This window comes from Drosophila yakuba, chromosome 2L (genome assembly GCF_016746365.2).
Source record: "Drosophila yakuba strain Tai18E2 chromosome 2L, Prin_Dyak_Tai18E2_2.1, whole genome shotgun sequence".
NCBI lineage: Eukaryota > Metazoa > Arthropoda > Insecta > Diptera > Drosophilidae > Drosophila > Drosophila yakuba.
Window position 1 is genome coordinate 20,946,883 of NC_052527.2, and position 17,296 is coordinate 20,964,178.

The window sequence follows — 17,296 nt, forward strand, 5'->3', positions numbered from 1 at the left end:
AAAATTTTTTTTGTACACTGAAAAAAAATGTGGGTTGTTTTTTTTTGTTCGAAGGAAAGACCACGCCCATTTTTCCTCAAATATATTACAATTTTTATCATGAACATAAATAAAGAACAGAACTTAAATATGTTGCTTCGTTCTCGAGTTATTAGTTAATTCCACAAAAAGTGGTCGTTTGCCCCATAGTGCATAGGTGCTTAAATGCTATGCATGAACCGGTTTTAAAGGAAGTATCGTTATCGTTTATCCCAGTCGTGTTGCATTCCTGGCGGTGCAATGCTGGATAGAAATTGAAAACTATGCCATAGTTGGAGAAAGTCACGCAGTCAGCCAGCCGCACCCCCCCATCCTAAGCAACTGCATCTGTATCCGCATCTGCATGTGTGCAGAGCTTAATGGAAATATCTCGGCACACAGTTCGGTTTACATATGTTAGGTGGCGTCTGCATGATATGAGTATGCAAGTAATTCCGCTTGTAGCATGAGCACATCATTAACATTTAAGCACGTGAGTCGAAGCGTGCTTAGTCATTTGCAGCTGCAACATACAAACTATATATAAACAGACATATCCATATGCCACATGCCATAAACTGGGTCCGATGCCTCGTCAAAATCATCATCGCGGTGGAGGCAAATCCGTTCATGCGAATATTAAGTGCACAAATGTGTTGCAATGGGATTAGGACGAAAATATTCGGTAGCATTTAAGTGAATTTTCCACTGCATCCAAAATATTTGCAGCCTAGTCCGATTTCGCCTTAGGGCAAATAGAAATGATTTATTGACTTATTTCTAATTTAATTTTTAGGTTAGCATTGCCGGTCAAGTGACGTTTTATGGCACAAGACCCAAAGAATGTCAAGCGCACGGATTGATTTTAATTGGAATCCAGAGGGCAATGCAGCACAATTAAAAATGCATGTAAATACATGTAGTGCAGTTGCGCCTGACTGCTTTTGCTAGTTGCCAGCACGCAGCTGCGAGTCATCATTGCCATTATCATCGTTATCACCATTACAGGCAACAGCTCGTAGTCATTACCATTGCAATGCATTGATGGGCAGGAATGAAAAGAAGGACGAAGAGCTGACGCAGGACGCCGCTGGCTGCGAACTTTTTTACCCGTGGAAATAGTACAAAAAGTGTTGTAAGAAGTTAATATGGACTTCTTTGGGCCAGTTGAGCAAATAAAGGGGCTTCCAAACTTCCGTTTGCTGTTTTCCTACGTTTATTTATCTATAAAGAATAAGGATAAACCGTTCTGGGACCCATCTCAATAACATCACGCCCACATAAGCCCAATTAATTAGCATTGATTTAAAGTTAATAAGCACTTCATTTGGACAGTGTTGTCTGGCTCTCGGTTGCAGCCCACCTTTGCCTACCTACTACCTTCAAACCAGCGCACAATGGGAAATTTTACCACTTTTTCTGGCCTAAATTAATAACTCCAGAGCGGGAAGAGATATTTAGTTTGTGTTTTTTGTATAGTGTTACACTAGTCCATAAATTTAATGGTTCCAAAAATTTTGGGCGTTGCCCGCCCCTTTTATTCTTTGTAATATATAACTCTTTGTTGTGGCGCCATCTATTAACGTTTCTAGTATGCAGCACTAAAGATTGGTCAATTATGAATGCGTACACTAAATATTATTGTAACATTCCGACTTTCCGAAAATGGTTTTTGGCCAGAAAAAGGGGTCAAATTTCCCATAGTGCAGCGGTAAGTCAATGAGATTCCAAATGCGTGCCAAAAAGTATGCTACGCTTTTCTGCTCGCACCAGCACGCTTAGCGGCCGCAGAGCAAATTAATTAAAAATACTAAGGCGAGGGCCCAGCCTGACCCACGCTCTTCAATCGGAACGAACGGCAGCTACAACAAAGCAGAAATTCTATTTCAATTAGTGGCAAAAATTGCAAACGCTGTGGAAACAAAAGATTTTCTTTAGCTATAGCAACACCGATAGAAACAGCAAACGGCAAGAAAAAATAGAAGTGGAAAAATTGGTCCCTCTTCTCCACAGAAAATAATAAGATTGAAGATTAGAAACAATAAAATCTAGCTCAATCCTGTAATTTTTAAGATTATTTCGTTCACTTTATTTGGAAAACGAATCTGGGTCCGATCCCATATATATTATTTATATTATATGATACAGGTATTAAATTGTGATTTTAGCCGATAGTTGATTCAGTGTTGATTCTCCAATTCTGATGAGTAGTACAAAACTCGTGTGTGTACTTACGTGGAACTTATGACTTTCTTTGATGACTCGGTCGCCTCCTCGTGCCGGACATCGAATGTGGATGTGAGCAGGGAATGATTGGAACTGTCTTCCTCTTCGGGAAGGGGAGAGTCATAGACGAATGCGGGCTGCAGGATTGAACTGGCGGAGTGGCTCCGCTGACTTGACTTCGTCGAGGTGGTCACATAGCTGACCAGTGCCGGCTGTGGCTGGGTGTTTGGATAGCACAGAATGCCGGGGATAGCCAAGGGTAGCAGGGCCCAGAACCAAAGCGCTGGATAAGTGCGCGGTAGACGCATTGTGGAGTGGTGAAGTCCTCGCGCGGAGCGGGCGTTTGTTTGTGCTTCAGCCTTGTTCTAATCTTAAAATGGCTTTCCTCTTATTTCTGCTCTCGAGAGGTCAGGACCTTTGCCTCACTGAATCCGATTGCTTAGTGTCGAAGGACGCTGCATAAACATCAAGAAAAAGCTGCAAAGTGGAATAAAAAACTAATTAATGAAATGTTAATGAAGGCGAGCGAAAAGAATGCCGTGAAAAATTTGCATAAAACGCGGGGATCCTTAAAGAAACTGCGCAACCTTAAACGCTTTAGCAGCGCTGCAGGAGGTGCATTGTAGATGCGCCTCGTTTTAAGGCCCTATCATAATTAGGCGTCCTGGCAGCAGGCAAATTGCCAAGCCCCTGAAACCCGGCACGTTAATGCGCCTGTAATTATGCTAATAATAACGAGCAGCCACATGAGTCGAGTGGGTGAAGTAATGCCATTGAAGTCGGCGTCTTTGCAGTAAAGCTGGCTTTCAGTGCCGTGGTCTAAGTGCCTGGCAATCTGGTCTTAAGCGTGGGAGTAGGAAAGGGTGCATTTCGAAATGCATAAACCTGACGGAAATTAGAGATTCGCAATATCTTAGAGCGGCACTCAAACTTGTCCACGTGGCTGTGAAAGAAGTCGGAAAGGCCTGGTCATACCCGCCGGCGAGCACAGGGAAAATTACTTTATTTTTATCTAGCACCCCTTTTTGCTCTCCCCTTCTGTCCTCGTTGTCTGTCACTTTCTATCAGCTTCAAAAATCTGTGCCAATACTTGGCAGCCACTTTGAAAGTTTTGCTGCTCTGCGCTGTGGCACTAAGCCTCTTCTGTACGCGTATGTGTGATAACACACATGAATTGGCAATGGCGTGACACGGGGGAAACTTCAAACAGGCAATATGTTAATAAGGACAATGGCCAACAGCAACAGCAGAGCCGAAGAATACGCTGACAACTTTAAGCCTATACTGTCAAAATGTTAGCTAACAGAAACGAATTCCGCCATCCTTGCTACACACACACACTCTGACACATAGCCGCACTGTCACATACGCGCCCTGACACATACACGCACATTTCCATCCCCCATGACCCTTGTCCTTGTAAGCCGAACAAGTTTTGCCGCATCACGTATACGCACCGAAACAGCGTATAGAACCAAGTCATATACAGCAGATAGCTAAACAATTCCTGGCCAATGTGGAAAAAATCGGGTATAAATACCGAGCATTGAATTGGGCTGTTGCTGACGGCATTGACACTTTTAGTGCTATTTTTGATTTCCTCCGTTCATTTTACGGCCGGAGAACAGCGGGGGGAATGCAGGTTAATTAACATAAATTGGGCGTAAAATATTTCAGAATAGTGCGGGCTTGGTGTCACAGATGCTTAGTCCTCCGACATTGCTGACGTAAGGCTCGTCACGGTCATAAGATGGCAATTGATTTGCAACGGAAAACAACGATTGTCAGTGCCGAAAGCGGGTGACATTGAAATGTAAATGAAATGCCAATCTGCAGAGTGGCTTACCCTTTGGAAGGAGCTTCTTTCGAGAAGTTAACTGAGGTGAGGTGCCAGAACGGATTGGTCGGACGGCCATTGTCTGGGCCGACAATGATGGCGAGTGACATGACAAGTGGTCGACAAACACAAAGAGAGCGCCGCACACAAGCATTAAAAGCTGAAGAAGTGCGCCTGTTCAGGATCCAATGCGGCAGGTTGGGCAAGATTGAACCTGACAGCTGTAGAGACAAGCAAACGAATCGAAAAGAGAGGAAATCAGACCGCACACGTACTTTACGTTTGTTTAAACAAATCACTCCAAAATTTCCATGTATTGGGCCCAGATAGCAAATAGGGCAGCCAAAAAGGTGTAACATATTCAAATAGTATGTGGTAGGGAGACTGACAATCAATCAAACGGCAAAAGGTATATTTGACATTTGGGGTCATATATGACATTAAAATAAAAAGTTACTAATGTTAGGGACCGGGTTTTTATATGACTTAAATACCTGAATTGGTTTTAGTGCCACAGAGTCAACCCCAAATAAAGGGGACAAGCGTCGAGCTAATCACACCAATACTAGACCAATACATGTGGGAGCTAAGAAAACTTTGCAAAACTTCCCAGGCGATCATCGAAAATTTGTCACGTTCCGTGGGTTTGTCGAAAATTAAGATTTTTCCCCAAGGCGAAAGTTTTCTTGTTTCGGTTTCTTTTTGCTTGTTAGCCCTTGATTTGTTAGTGCATTGACTGTCCCTGTATACACAGCCGGACTGTCGAGCAATCAGCTGCCGCCTGCGGGTAGGAAAATAAAGCAAATCGCAATTATTCCCCAGCGATTAGTCAAGGTCATAGTCATCCTGAAATTGTATAATTTGAACTAAGCGGAGCACAATCGCCGCTCACGGACGAACTCCTACTCGAAATGTCAGTTTTCTGAGTCCGATTTCTGTTTCATCGGTTTTACCTTTCCAGGAAACGCAGCCAATTGGTGGCCGACATTTACACGCTGCTTTCGACTGGCGTAGCTTGGCTTTTGTCTTAAGCTATCCCTTTGCCTTCAGCCCCTGGCTGGTAGCTCCAGGATCCTCCAGAGCTCGTACTTTCACACTTTTACAACACCGCGGGTGATGCTGTGAGTTGGTGTACACTATGCTAACAGAACTTTATCGCTCTGATTCCGTTTTCGTTACGTATACGTTCCCGAGTCCCAGAGCTTGCCCCCCCGATGCTCATAAGATGTAATTTCAGTCGCTGACCCTGCCGTTCGCCCAGCTTGAAAACTTTCCTTCTCGTGGCCAGTAGGTACATGTGATTTTATTTATTTATTTCGATTTGCGCTTTTCTTCGCGGAGACGACCAAAATAACCGGCACACGGTGGGCTATTGTTCTTGGGTCCTTGTCGACGAAACCATTTTCTTCCTCCTGGCTCACAGTGGGTATTATTGCTGTGATTTCCTGAATTATTTTTTTAACTTTAGTTGTTATTGACCTCGTCACTCATCGATTGTTCAAAACGATACATATATTACAAATTTCAGTCTCTTTGAAAAATTTTTCAACTTACTCCTTGGCTCAACTCATTGGCTCACTTTGTCGATAAGGCTGATGCTCTTTCTGCTGCTTTTTCTCGCAGTACAGCTGCTGGTTGAGCTCCCTTGGCCGGCTAATGTGCATTTTATTTTCCGCTCCACTGTCACCGCCACTGGAGCTCAGTCGATTCATTGGCCATTTACTGACTGCCAGTGCCACATCCGCACAGGTTCTGCCTTGGCATGTGCATGACATATATTGTTTTGAAAAAGATTTCGCACGCCGCAGGAGCTCGATATTATGCTCGGCATTCCATTCCCATCACGTACATATCTCGCTTTGCCAATCTTCATTTGGCTATGAAACTTTTCAGCTGCCATACCCCTTATCTCTACTCTTCGCTCTGACTGTTATTGTTTTCGCGGATCGAATTTTGAGAGGACGTAGGTGGACTAATATTAATGCTGCCAAGACTCCAGACAAAGGCTAAGGTAGAATCTGTCTGTCACTGGCACGCCACTTCACTATAAATAAATCCCTTCGCCGGGACACGAAGCTCTTTTTGGCTTTATAGTTTTTCAAGTTTCTGCGGCTCAACAACAATTGCCCTGCCTCACATTATCCCTCTTCGCACGTGTAGCTCATCGGGCTTTAGACTTGAATGGCTCTGTCCCGATTCGATCCCAGTCAGGACACGTTTTTGTTCCTGGGTGTTCGGGGCGTCCGGCTGACTGGTAGTCCGGCTGTCCGTTTGCGTTGCCCTGTCTGTCAGCTGCGCCAAGTGCCAAAGTTATGGTGCTAAGGCGTGAGCGGGATTAGGACACGTGGGTCCGTGGCCTGGCGGCCGCTGTTCAGAATACACCAACTGTTATATATGTTAATTCAAATATACATCTCACCACTCTGTTGAAATTACTCTACTTATCCTCTTAATATCTACGTTATACAACACTAACCCTAGTATACCAAAAATCATTCCTGATCAGCAAAGCAAAATAAAAAAGTCAGTTGTTGTCTCACCCTAAAGCAGAACGCGTCGTTTCTAATATGCACACATACACAACAATTATTGGCGACGAGTAAAAAAAACAGAAATTCGTGTCGGTAGTCTATTGCAAGAGATCGAACGAAAAAACAATGGAGAATCAAAGTAATTTACAAGAGTTGTTGGCTCAACAGCAACAATTACTTCAGCAGCAACAACAATGGATGCAAGCATTTCTTGAACGGGAACGTAACTTTCCCGTAGCAGGAGAACAAATCGTTGTGTGTCCGCCGTTCCCAAGTTTTAGTAAGGATAGCCAAAATTGGGAGACGTATTTACAACAGCTAACGCAACATTTTAAAGCGTACTCAGTTCTAGCCGAAGAGAAGAAAAAAGCCTATTTTCTTTCTTGGGTAGGTACACATGTTTTCGAACTAGTGAAAAATCTATTCGGGAGTGAAAATCCGAACACACACACATATGTACAAATCACCGAAAAGTTAACGGAGCACTTCAAGCAAAAACGGCATGTTGTCGCTGCTCGTTATGAATTTTTCAAACGGCAAATGCGGGACTCACAAACACACAAGGAGTGGGTAGCTGATCTACGTGGCATAGCTCGCGAATGCCAATTTGTATGCCAATCAGAAGGGTGTACATTAAACTATGTAAATGAGATGATCCGCGATCAAATAATAGTGCATACGCCATACGACGCAATTCGCACAGCAGCTTTGCAAAAGCTTCAGCCATCGCTAGAAGATGTAATTTCTATTGCCGAAACATACGAGGCAACAATGAAAACAGTAGCTGTTATCAAGGAAAGTGACAAGAAATCAGTAGACATGAACGCAGTTTACGTACACAAAAACAATCACAAACACCGTAACAGTGGGGATGGAAAAGGAGGCAAGATCGCGCTCAAATCTTGCTCCGGCTGTGGAAACTCACACATGCGCGAAAAATGTAAATTTCGTGATGCCATTTGCCATACATGTGGAAGAAAGGGACACATAGCTGTTGTATGCATGTCAAAACAGTGCAAAATGAAGATGGAAAATAGTGACAAAAAGAACCAAAACAAAAACACCGATACTATCCAAACGGTATACACTGTGGAAAAATTAGCTAGGTTTGAAATCAATAAAACCATGATTGATGTTCAAATTCTAAATACAATCGTTCCGTTTCAAATGGATTCAGGTGCAACTGTGTCGGTGATGAATTTGCAAACATACCGCCAAGTTGGCAGCCCTAAATTAGCAAAATGTATTCGTATTTTGCATGCGTTTGGCCAAAGCGAAATTCCAGTTTTGGGTGAACTGCACACTGAGGCAAAGTGTGGCAACAAATCAGCAAACGTAACGATCATCGTGGCAAACGTGGAAAATTCAAACAATCTTTTTGGTTTGGATTTGTTCAAAACATTCAATTTCGAAATTCAGCAAATTTCAAATGTAAGCGAAGCACAGCTGTCTCAAATGACTGACCTTTGCACCAAATATAAGGAAGTATTTGAACCTGCTATCGGAACTATAAAAAACTTTAAGGCAAGCATATACTTAAAGCCAAATTCGGTTCCAAAATTCTACAAAAGCCGACAGATTCCGTTTGCACAAATGGACAAATTTAAAGAGGAAGCGCAGCGTCTCACAAATGCAGGTATTTGGAAACCCATTAAATTCAGCAATTGGGCATCTCCGATAGTACTAGCACCCAAGCCGGGTGGAGCACTACGTATTTGTGGCGACTTTAAACAAGGTGTCAATTCCCAATTGGACATCGAGCAATACCCATTGCCAACGCGAGAAACTCTATTTCATGCCATTCGCCATGGAAAACATTTTTCCAAAATCGATCTGAAGGACGCATACCTACAAATGGAACTAGATAATGCAACGAAGAAAATTATGGTTGTCAACACGCCGTTAGGACTTTTCCAGTACCAACGTTTACCGTATGGAATAGCCAGCGCTCCAGCTATATTCCAACGGCATCTCGAGCAACTTCTAAATGGCATAGAAGGTTGTGGGAATTACCTCGACGACATAATTATCTCAGCGCCTACGACTGAGCAACACCTTGCTCGCCTTGAAAGAATTTTAGGTATTCTACAAGAGAATGGTATAAAATGTAAGAAAGAAAAATGTTTCTTCCTCAAAGAAGAAATCGAATATTTGGGGAGAAGAGTGAGCAGTAAGGGCATCCTTCCGGATACCTCAGGACTAGAAGCTGTCAAGGAATTGAAGCCGCCCACTAATCTACAACAGTTAGATGCGTTTATGGGTAAAGTAAACTATTATTGCAATTTTATCCCAAATTATTCACAAGTAGCAGCTCCGCTGAATCAGCTGCGCAGAAAAAACACACTATTCAAGTTTGGAACAGACCAGCAACGGGCATTCACAGCACTTAAAACACATATTTTAAACGCTACAGAGCTAGTACATTTTAACGAGGACCTTCCGCTCGTTTTAGCTACCGACGCTTCTTCATTCGGTATAGGAGTCGTGTTGTCACACCTGCATCCGGGTAACAGAGAAAAGCCAATCGCTTTTGCATCTAAAACTCTAGATGTGCACCAAGTCAGGTACAGCCAAATAGAAAAGGAAGCACTTTCTATTATATTTGGAGTACAAAAGTTTCATCAGTATCTATACGGTAGAAAATTTATCCTAATCACTGATCATAAGCCTTTAGTTACGATATTTTCACCAAGCAAGCATCTACCAACGATGACTTCAAACCGACTCCAGCGCTGGGCTATAATTCTGATGGCCTATCAGTACGATATAAAATATCGTTCGACAACCGCACATGGAAATGCAGACGCACTCTCACGTCTTCCAGTCAACTCTGATGATAAATTTGATCAGGAGGAGGCATGCTATAACATAGTCGAAGTATCTTGCCCGATAAATGTCGATGTAGTCAAGCGAAACATTGAACACGATTATATTCTAAAGGAAGTTTATAAATACGTTTACAATGGCTGGCCTGAACAGGTAGAAAGAGAATTAATGCCATATTTTAACCGAAGATTTGCCCTCACGTTCAACAGCAGCCTTCTTTGCCTTCATTCTGAAGTAAACCGAGTTATTATTCCAAGCAAGCTACGTAAAACGATTCTTAATTTCCTACACGATGGTCATTGGGGAATCGTACGTATGAAACAACTAGCACGTCAACATGTGTGGTGGCCAGGGATCGACGAGGATATCAACCAATTAGCAAAAGATTGTAACATCTGCAAAGTGGCTAATCCAGCTCCTGCAAAAGAGTTTTTTAGCTGGCCAAACACTACATCCGCCTGGGAAAGAATACATATCGACTTTGCGGGTCCGATTTTTAATTCAATGTGGTTAATTTGCGTTGACGCTTACTCTCAGTTCCCATTTATAACGCAAATGTCGTCCACCACAACAGAAAATACTATTTCAGCACTCACAACAATATTTGCCATCGAAGGTTATCCGAAAACCTTAGTTAGCGATAATGGTCCCCAGCTAACAGCAGAAAGTTTCAAGGTATTTTGCAAGAACTTTGGAATAAACCACATCACCACTGCACCATTTCATCCAGCATCAAATGGTCTTGCTGAGCGATTCGTACAATCATTCAAAACAGCAGTGGGCAAAAATATCAGAGATGGGTTATCTGTCAGAGCAGCCGTTACGAAATATTTAAGTTCGTATCGTTTTACACCAAATGCAGAAGGTAAATCTCCAGCAGAACTTCTACACGGTCGCCCAGTTCGCACTATTTTAAGCCAACTATTAGAGAAGAAATCTGATAGTAAGCCACTAGCATCTACGAAGTATTTTCCAAGCCAGAAAGTATTTGCTCGAAACTACGCAAGAGGGGAAAAGTGGATAGAAGCTGTCATCGACCGGCCTGTAGGACATATGCTATTCATCCTTCGTACCAAAACAGGTGTCATCAAGCGTCACATCAATCAAATCAAGCCAAGATTTGGTCCAGATGCCATCAAGGATTCTAAGGAAGAAAACACTACATATTGGTGGGCACCTGATCTCCCAAATCAGCCCACAACTCAGCTGGAAGCTCAGTCAGCGGCTACACAACAAGAAGATCCGATATCCGAACCGTCACAGGATGTTCAGCCAAGCCGAGTTTCTGAAGAGTCACAGCCCAACGTTCAGAAGAATCCTCAGCCTCGCCGTTCAGGTATTCCGATTCGTAGAAGCTCTCGGACACGCCAAGAAGTCAACCGCTATCAGACCACGAACTTCAGGAAGCGCCATACTAACAAAAAAATGCCATTAAATTAAGGGGAGAGATGTGTTATATATGTTAATTCAAATATACATCTCACCACTCTGTTGAAATTACTCTACTTATCCTCTTAATATCTACGTTATACAACACTAACCCTAGTATACCAAAAATCATTCCTGATCAGCAAAGCAAAATAAAAAAGTCAGTTGTTGTCTCACCCTAAAGCAGAACGCGTCGTTTCTAATATGCACACATACACAACACCAACCTTGCATTAATTAGAAGGACCTTTTTAGGCCTTCGCTCGGGGTACACGTGATTTGCAAGTGCAACCTGATGTTGCAACAGTGCTCAACTTTCAGCCACACATTAAGCGACAGGCAGGGTTCTGATTGCCGCAATTTATAAAATGGCGCGTGCTTGCCGCGCATTGCAGTCGCCTAGCCGTACGTCTTGGTGACAGGCCACAGTAAGCTCCTGCTAACGACAACCGGGCACATCTGCGTATTAAATAGTAACCTTAAAGAGTGGCAATAATCGGAAGCGGCAAGCGCGCCAAAAGCTTTAAACTGTGAATAAATTGAAATTAAGTAGAACGGCAAACAGAGATGCAGCTTTGTTTCCTGCTGCGTTCGCGGTCGCATATTTATTCAGATTGGAATTGATAAAGGCTTAAATGAGAGCAGCGGCGAGGCCGCAAACAAACGACAGGGGGATCAACACCAGGCCGTACTTAATCCATTATGCTATCTCGCCATTATCACATTTGTAATATTATATATTTATTGTAGCGCACTTACACTGCTTTTGCAGGACGGAAACAATAATTTACGCCTTAAAGCTGCGCCGCTGTCATAATTATTCTCCCTTTAATGTGGCCTCTATGCGATTGTTCTGATGGGAGAGCTTTGTAATTCTGTTGCTAACTAGCGTGTCCTTTTTGGCTCTACGCCTCTGTATTCCACATGAGCAACCCTATGCGCTTGGCCACACCGTCCCGAATTGTGACACATGGAAATGCCTGGTTCGAGAAACCCGTTATCCGAAAGAAAAACGAATCTCCCCGCAAACACTTTGATTTCGTACAACTTTTGCAAAACGGCAAATTTTCAATTTGTAATCAAAAACAAGCTGTAGGAGCTGGTGCGGAGCCCAGGGATCATCGGGTATGCCTGGCTGTTGCTGATTAGTATAAACATGAACCCCAAGAGGGGTTCTTTCACTTACCACCCGCAACCTCGGCACATTCAATCATCAGGCATTCAAGCATTCATTCATTCATTCTCGGACTTTTTAGTCAACAAACTGTAAAAAAGGGACCTTGAAAGGTGCACAAAATCCTTTTACTCTGCTTCGTACAAATGGCGTCATATCCATTCATGCCCAACTGAGTTTCTTCTGGTCAGTGTTGGTGGCTTCCATCCTACTCTGTTCTCTCGGATAGCTTGCTTTGGGGTTTGTGAATGGGTTAAGCTCCCATGAGTAAGTTTGCGCCGAGAGTTTCCCCTTTGAGCTTATCCCACACTCAACCAATGGCTTTTTTTTGCCGCCCGCTGCGTCATTCTCTGAATGTCGATGGAACACACGAGCGTCACCCTCGTATTGCACGTATCCGTGTTCTTTTAAGTTATGACTCGCACAATCACTTGTGCTGTTTTATCAGCCCGGCTTAATTGCCGAGCTTTCAAGACCACTATGGCCGCTAGTGCGAAGGCCCAGGACTGATTTGTGCCCGCAGTGTGTCAGCTATTTCCAGTGCATTAGTCATGATAATTAACCTTAAGCGAGGGCTTTTCATAATCTAGTTGCCTGAATTACATTACGCTGTGCCCAAGCCCAAGATGAGTTAAATCTATTATTTAACTGCATTTTAAAGTAAGCGACGACCACGGCAATGGAGATACCATCCTTCGAAAGTGTGCTACGCTAGGTGCAAGTCTGTCAGCAGGGCATCGGGTAGCAGGGACCATCAGGACGTAGAGAAGGATAGACATTCTCAATCCCAATCTGTGTGCCAGCACAGACGACCACAGGTTGGTATGGGCTATCTGGAGCTAAACCCAAAAACGGAAAACCTTCCGGCCAAAAGCGCTAGCTACGGGAATATAAACATGAGAACATTTTTCATGGGATCTGTTGGCGCTAGGCGGAGCTAGGTCCTGAAAGTGTGTTCTGCAATAGCCGTTGAACGCGTGGGCCTCAGATAAGATTCCATGTGCTGTCACAACTACTGCCATGCCTTCGTTCCTGTTTCAGTCGCAAACGGAGGCAGGGAAGCTGTGTTGTTACCCAGAGGAACTTTTTTGTCTTACTTTACTTTCTGACAGATAAGCGAGGTGGTGGTCATAGGAAGGCTACAAAGGACGCTAAATGTGTGGACAGTTATGAAGATTTGTGGTATAGTTATGTGAATGGCTCACACTAAAGCAGCGATATCTGAAACGATAGCTTGTGTTGATACCCTTTATTCAATAAATTATTGACACGACCCTATAGGTTTGTAATTACAAGCAGAGCGAGAAGAATTTAGATACTTAATGACTTCAATATATCCTTCATAAATAGCCTTCATAAATCATGAAGGATATATGGAAGTCATTAAGTATCTAAAGTTTTCCGGCTCGGTAAACTTGTCGTTCATTAGAATGCACTTCTTTCCGCTGGCTTCGAAAGATAACAGCTCCTCGACCTTCTTGCTCCAAAACCACTCGATTTAGATTAGCGAGTCATTGACAGAGATTTGGAAATAGAGAAGACTCCTTAAACAGACTGCGACCTTAAAGTATCCTTGCGGATCTCCAAAGGCGTCGCCTTTCATCGGACCGCTTTGCTGCAAAGCACATAATTTAGTGCATGCAGTTGAGGTTCAGTTTCGCCAAAGCAGCTTTACCTATTTTGCATAATTTTCGTTGTTCCCCCGCCGTCTCTGCCACAATGACAGCGTCAACAGCAGCAGGAGCCGCAGGAATATATGCAGCCGCGACCCACCACCCCCCGTGTCCCCATCGGCTGTGGTGCACTTGGGCCGCTCCACCCGAGCACCCTTTATACATTAGCCAGCTGTTTAACATTTTATGGTAGTCGGGGTAGCAGGTGCTCCGCTCTGACCGTGCTCGTCAAGTCGGGTTTGTTTACTCTTCTTGAGATGCGAGTCGGGCTGACTGCTGTTGACATAGTTAAACGCTGGCCCATTTGCTATGCGAATTTATTGTGCCAGCGACAGGAAGTTGCCGAAACTGGTGTTCTGACCGCAAAGGACTTAAATATTTCCGCGCGAAATCCCTGGCTAACTCAATTAGGGCCATATCGCAGGCGCTCCTGCCAGCGCGTGCATATCTTTGTGGGCTCAGGTGTGTATAAGTTTATGAACTTTGCTGCAGAGAGTGCACCCCAGCGCAGTCATATACGGTCATGTACGGACCGAATGTTAGGCAAACACGCAACGCATTTTCGCACTCACGCAAATTACCAAATAAGCGACGTGCGAATTTGCGTATGTGTGCTCGCCCCAGCATGTGCGTATGCGTGTGGCTTTGGGAGTGAAATGGGAGTGGGTGAGGAAAGCTGCCCGCCAGAAGCGTTCAAAGTTTACCTTTGGTTTTTCGTGCAAATTTGATTTCGTTTCCGCTGCCTGTGCCAAGGAACTTTAACTTCCATTTCTAGCACCAGCGCTTGTGATTTTCGGGCCTTTGCTCTGCGATGCTGCATTAGGGTGGTCCAACATTTTGAAAAATCGGAGAACAATTAATGCTCTCATTCTTTTAAGTGGTAAGCTTCCAATAAGTTGCGCCATTAATCAAACGTATCTAGGTATCTCTCGTAGTTGCCAAGCGATTGAAAATAAACATATAAGTTAAAAGATAAGTCGAAAGACAATATATAGTTGGATGACCGACTCTTAGGCTTACATTAATCTTGGCTACTTTTTCGATGTTTTGAGGGACAACGAAAACAAGTGGCATGATATAAGCGAAATTCTGGCACGAAAGTTACTGAGAACACGTTACAAACGGGTTGACGTAGAACCTCAGAGCTTGGAACACCCTAATGTGCATGTGGTTGCGTTCGTGGGCAGGTACATAGTTAATTTGCACAACAATGCGCCGCTCTGGGATTGCTGCGTGTAGTTGCGCATCTTTGCCATTAAGTGGTGCGAAGAGGTGGTGTGGGACCGCTAACAGCTACTAAAAACTCAATTACCAGCCCCTCGCCAGCCGCCAACCAGCTTGCACCACGCATCTATTTTGGGCACAGAGTTAGAGCGCATCAGACTGCAGAGCAGTCTAAGATGGTTAGCTTCCATTAGAGTCTTTCAGTCGGACTGGAAGGAATTCTAGTTAAATGCTGCTTAGTGGAAGCTGATTAGGAATTTTGAATATTTATGTTCTCCGCAAGTCGGAACCCCAGTCTCCAACATGTTCTGAATTTGGGTCAGCGTCAACAAGCGGCCACAGCTGGACCTGCAGCTGTTCAGTGCGGAGGCTCCACAGCAAGGTATCTGATAGATACTTGTTCCCCAATGTTAGTGCAGAGCTTTAAGGGTCCATCCCAATTTATGGCGGAATAGACAAGCTTTCGCCGGAGTTATACGCGCCGACGGCAGAACTGCAATATAATTACGCATTCATATGCGAAAGTTTGGCGCATGCTTTCAGCTCGCTTTCAAACAAAGGCAGTTTAAATCGCCATTAAAACTCGCTCACATCCATGAGCGGAGCTGGGCAGACCCACATACCACGCCGCTGCCGTTGCCACGTCCACTGCTGACTATCCCATCAAGGGCTGGTCCGAAAGTGCCGGAGGAAAGCGTGGAGCAGAGAGCCATATTTTGGAAACATTTTGTGTGCGCACATTAATTTATGCAAATAGTTGGCAAATATTAATGGCGGCCAGCAGCTGCTAAGGTTACTACGAGAAGTCGGTAAAGTGAGCATTTAGTGAGCGGGGGTCAGGGAGCAACAGCGGGCGGGAGGCGTTCGAATTAAACATTTATGCGTTTAAAAACTTGGACAATTTCCGTTACATTATGGGGCATAAAGACCAATAAGCCGCACACACCAACACCACCAACAAACTAAAACTAGGGGCAATCGACGTTGCCAGCGCCCGAAAGCGTGCTGCACAATCGAAAAATATGTAAGCAAAATGGCGCACAAGAAATAAACTGGTGGCGCACTTCCGCAGCAGTCAAACATTTTATTTCATTTTATATTCCCATCTCATCGCCCTTCCTCTTCCGCCGGCGTGTGTGTGCTTCTGTCTGTGTTTGTGAGCGTGGGTGTGTGTATGTTCTGTTTGTGCTTGTGTGCTCACCATCAAAAATGGTCAAAGAGCAGTTCGAGAATTAAAATGAAACAAAACGGAAATGCTACAGAAATCAACCAACTGGCATAAACTTTGCGACCGCTTTCCACCCACAGTTCCACTCACTTTCAGCTTTTGTTATTTCTGGCCGGCTGGCCCCAACCAAATCAAGTAAAAAATGCTTGTTCTGCCGAAGTTGGCTGTGCAAAATGGTCATTTCCCGTGCCCAATAAAAGGGCCACGGGGTTCTGGTTTTGGTTCAGGTTCTGGTATGGGTTCGGGTTCGAGTTCGGATTCGGATTCGGGCACAGAGAGTGGATTCCAAGTGACGTGCTGGCCAACAACGGGCCCAGCTCTAATGGCTTCATTAGCTCGGTTGCGCGGTAAATACTCGACGATGGTTACTAACCAATTCCGGGCGGCTTTTGTTCTTTGTTAAACCCACATATTGTTCATCAATGCGCTCAATATTTTCAATCGACAGCAGGAACCTTTCATCAGAAGGGCTCACCGCAAATTCGGAGAGTCCGTCGAATTGTTGAATTAGTTTTCCCGAAAAATACAACAAATTGCAGCGCAGCTGCGGAAACTATTTACTTTTATTACTCTCGCTGAACTTTTGGCAAATCGATGATAAAATGCAATATTGGCTGATAAAATGGAGGAAATATTTTATCGCATCAGAAAGACTTTTGATGGAGTACAGAAAGCCAATGCTGCTTTCGACCCCGATAAAGTTAAGTTTAAAATGTTTAAATTGCGATTCAACTTAATATCAGTTAAGTATTTTCTTATTTGGCCCCATCTGCCAATTTTCAGTCTCTTTGTTCTTCCAGACGAATGAAAGAGCATTTCGGCCACGTCCGGTCCGATATTGTATTTAAAAACCCCTGCAAATTCCGGCGGCTCAATCGGATTGACGGGCATCGACTGGAGGTATTTATATACCAACAGGCACTGGATTGTACGGAGTGCAGGTCAGTCCGTGGAAACGACCGGAATATGCAGAGCTATGGCGGTCCAAATTCTGTTTATTTTCGCTGTCGCACATCAAAGTATCTGAAAAATGACATGTGCTCGTCGACCCCTGCCCTACACTCGGCCTTAGCGGCTTAAAAGCTCAATGAGCGGAATTGTTTGATTTTCCCTAACGTTTCATTTGGCAGC

At 44.0% G+C, this 17,296-nt stretch overlaps 1 protein-coding gene across 2 annotated transcripts in view; it reads right to left on the reverse strand.

The window, feature by feature from the left end:
* LOC6529094 (mucin-17) overlaps positions 1–17,296 on the reverse strand; it is a 33,452-nt gene that overhangs the window by 8,339 nt on the left and 7,817 nt on the right. The window contains exons 1-2 of one of the 2 annotated variants that reach the window (XM_002090071.4): positions 4,357–4,458; positions 2,254–2,721 (exon numbers count right to left, since the gene is read on the reverse strand). In XM_002090071.4, coding sequence (XP_002090107.2) covers positions 2,254–2,552 — 299 coding nt within the window. In that variant the 5' untranslated portion in view covers positions 2,553–2,721; positions 4,357–4,458. Of the gene's footprint in view, positions 1–2,253; positions 2,722–4,356; positions 4,459–17,296 lie in introns of those variants that run through there. The other variant, XM_015198703.3, reaches the window with a different exon arrangement.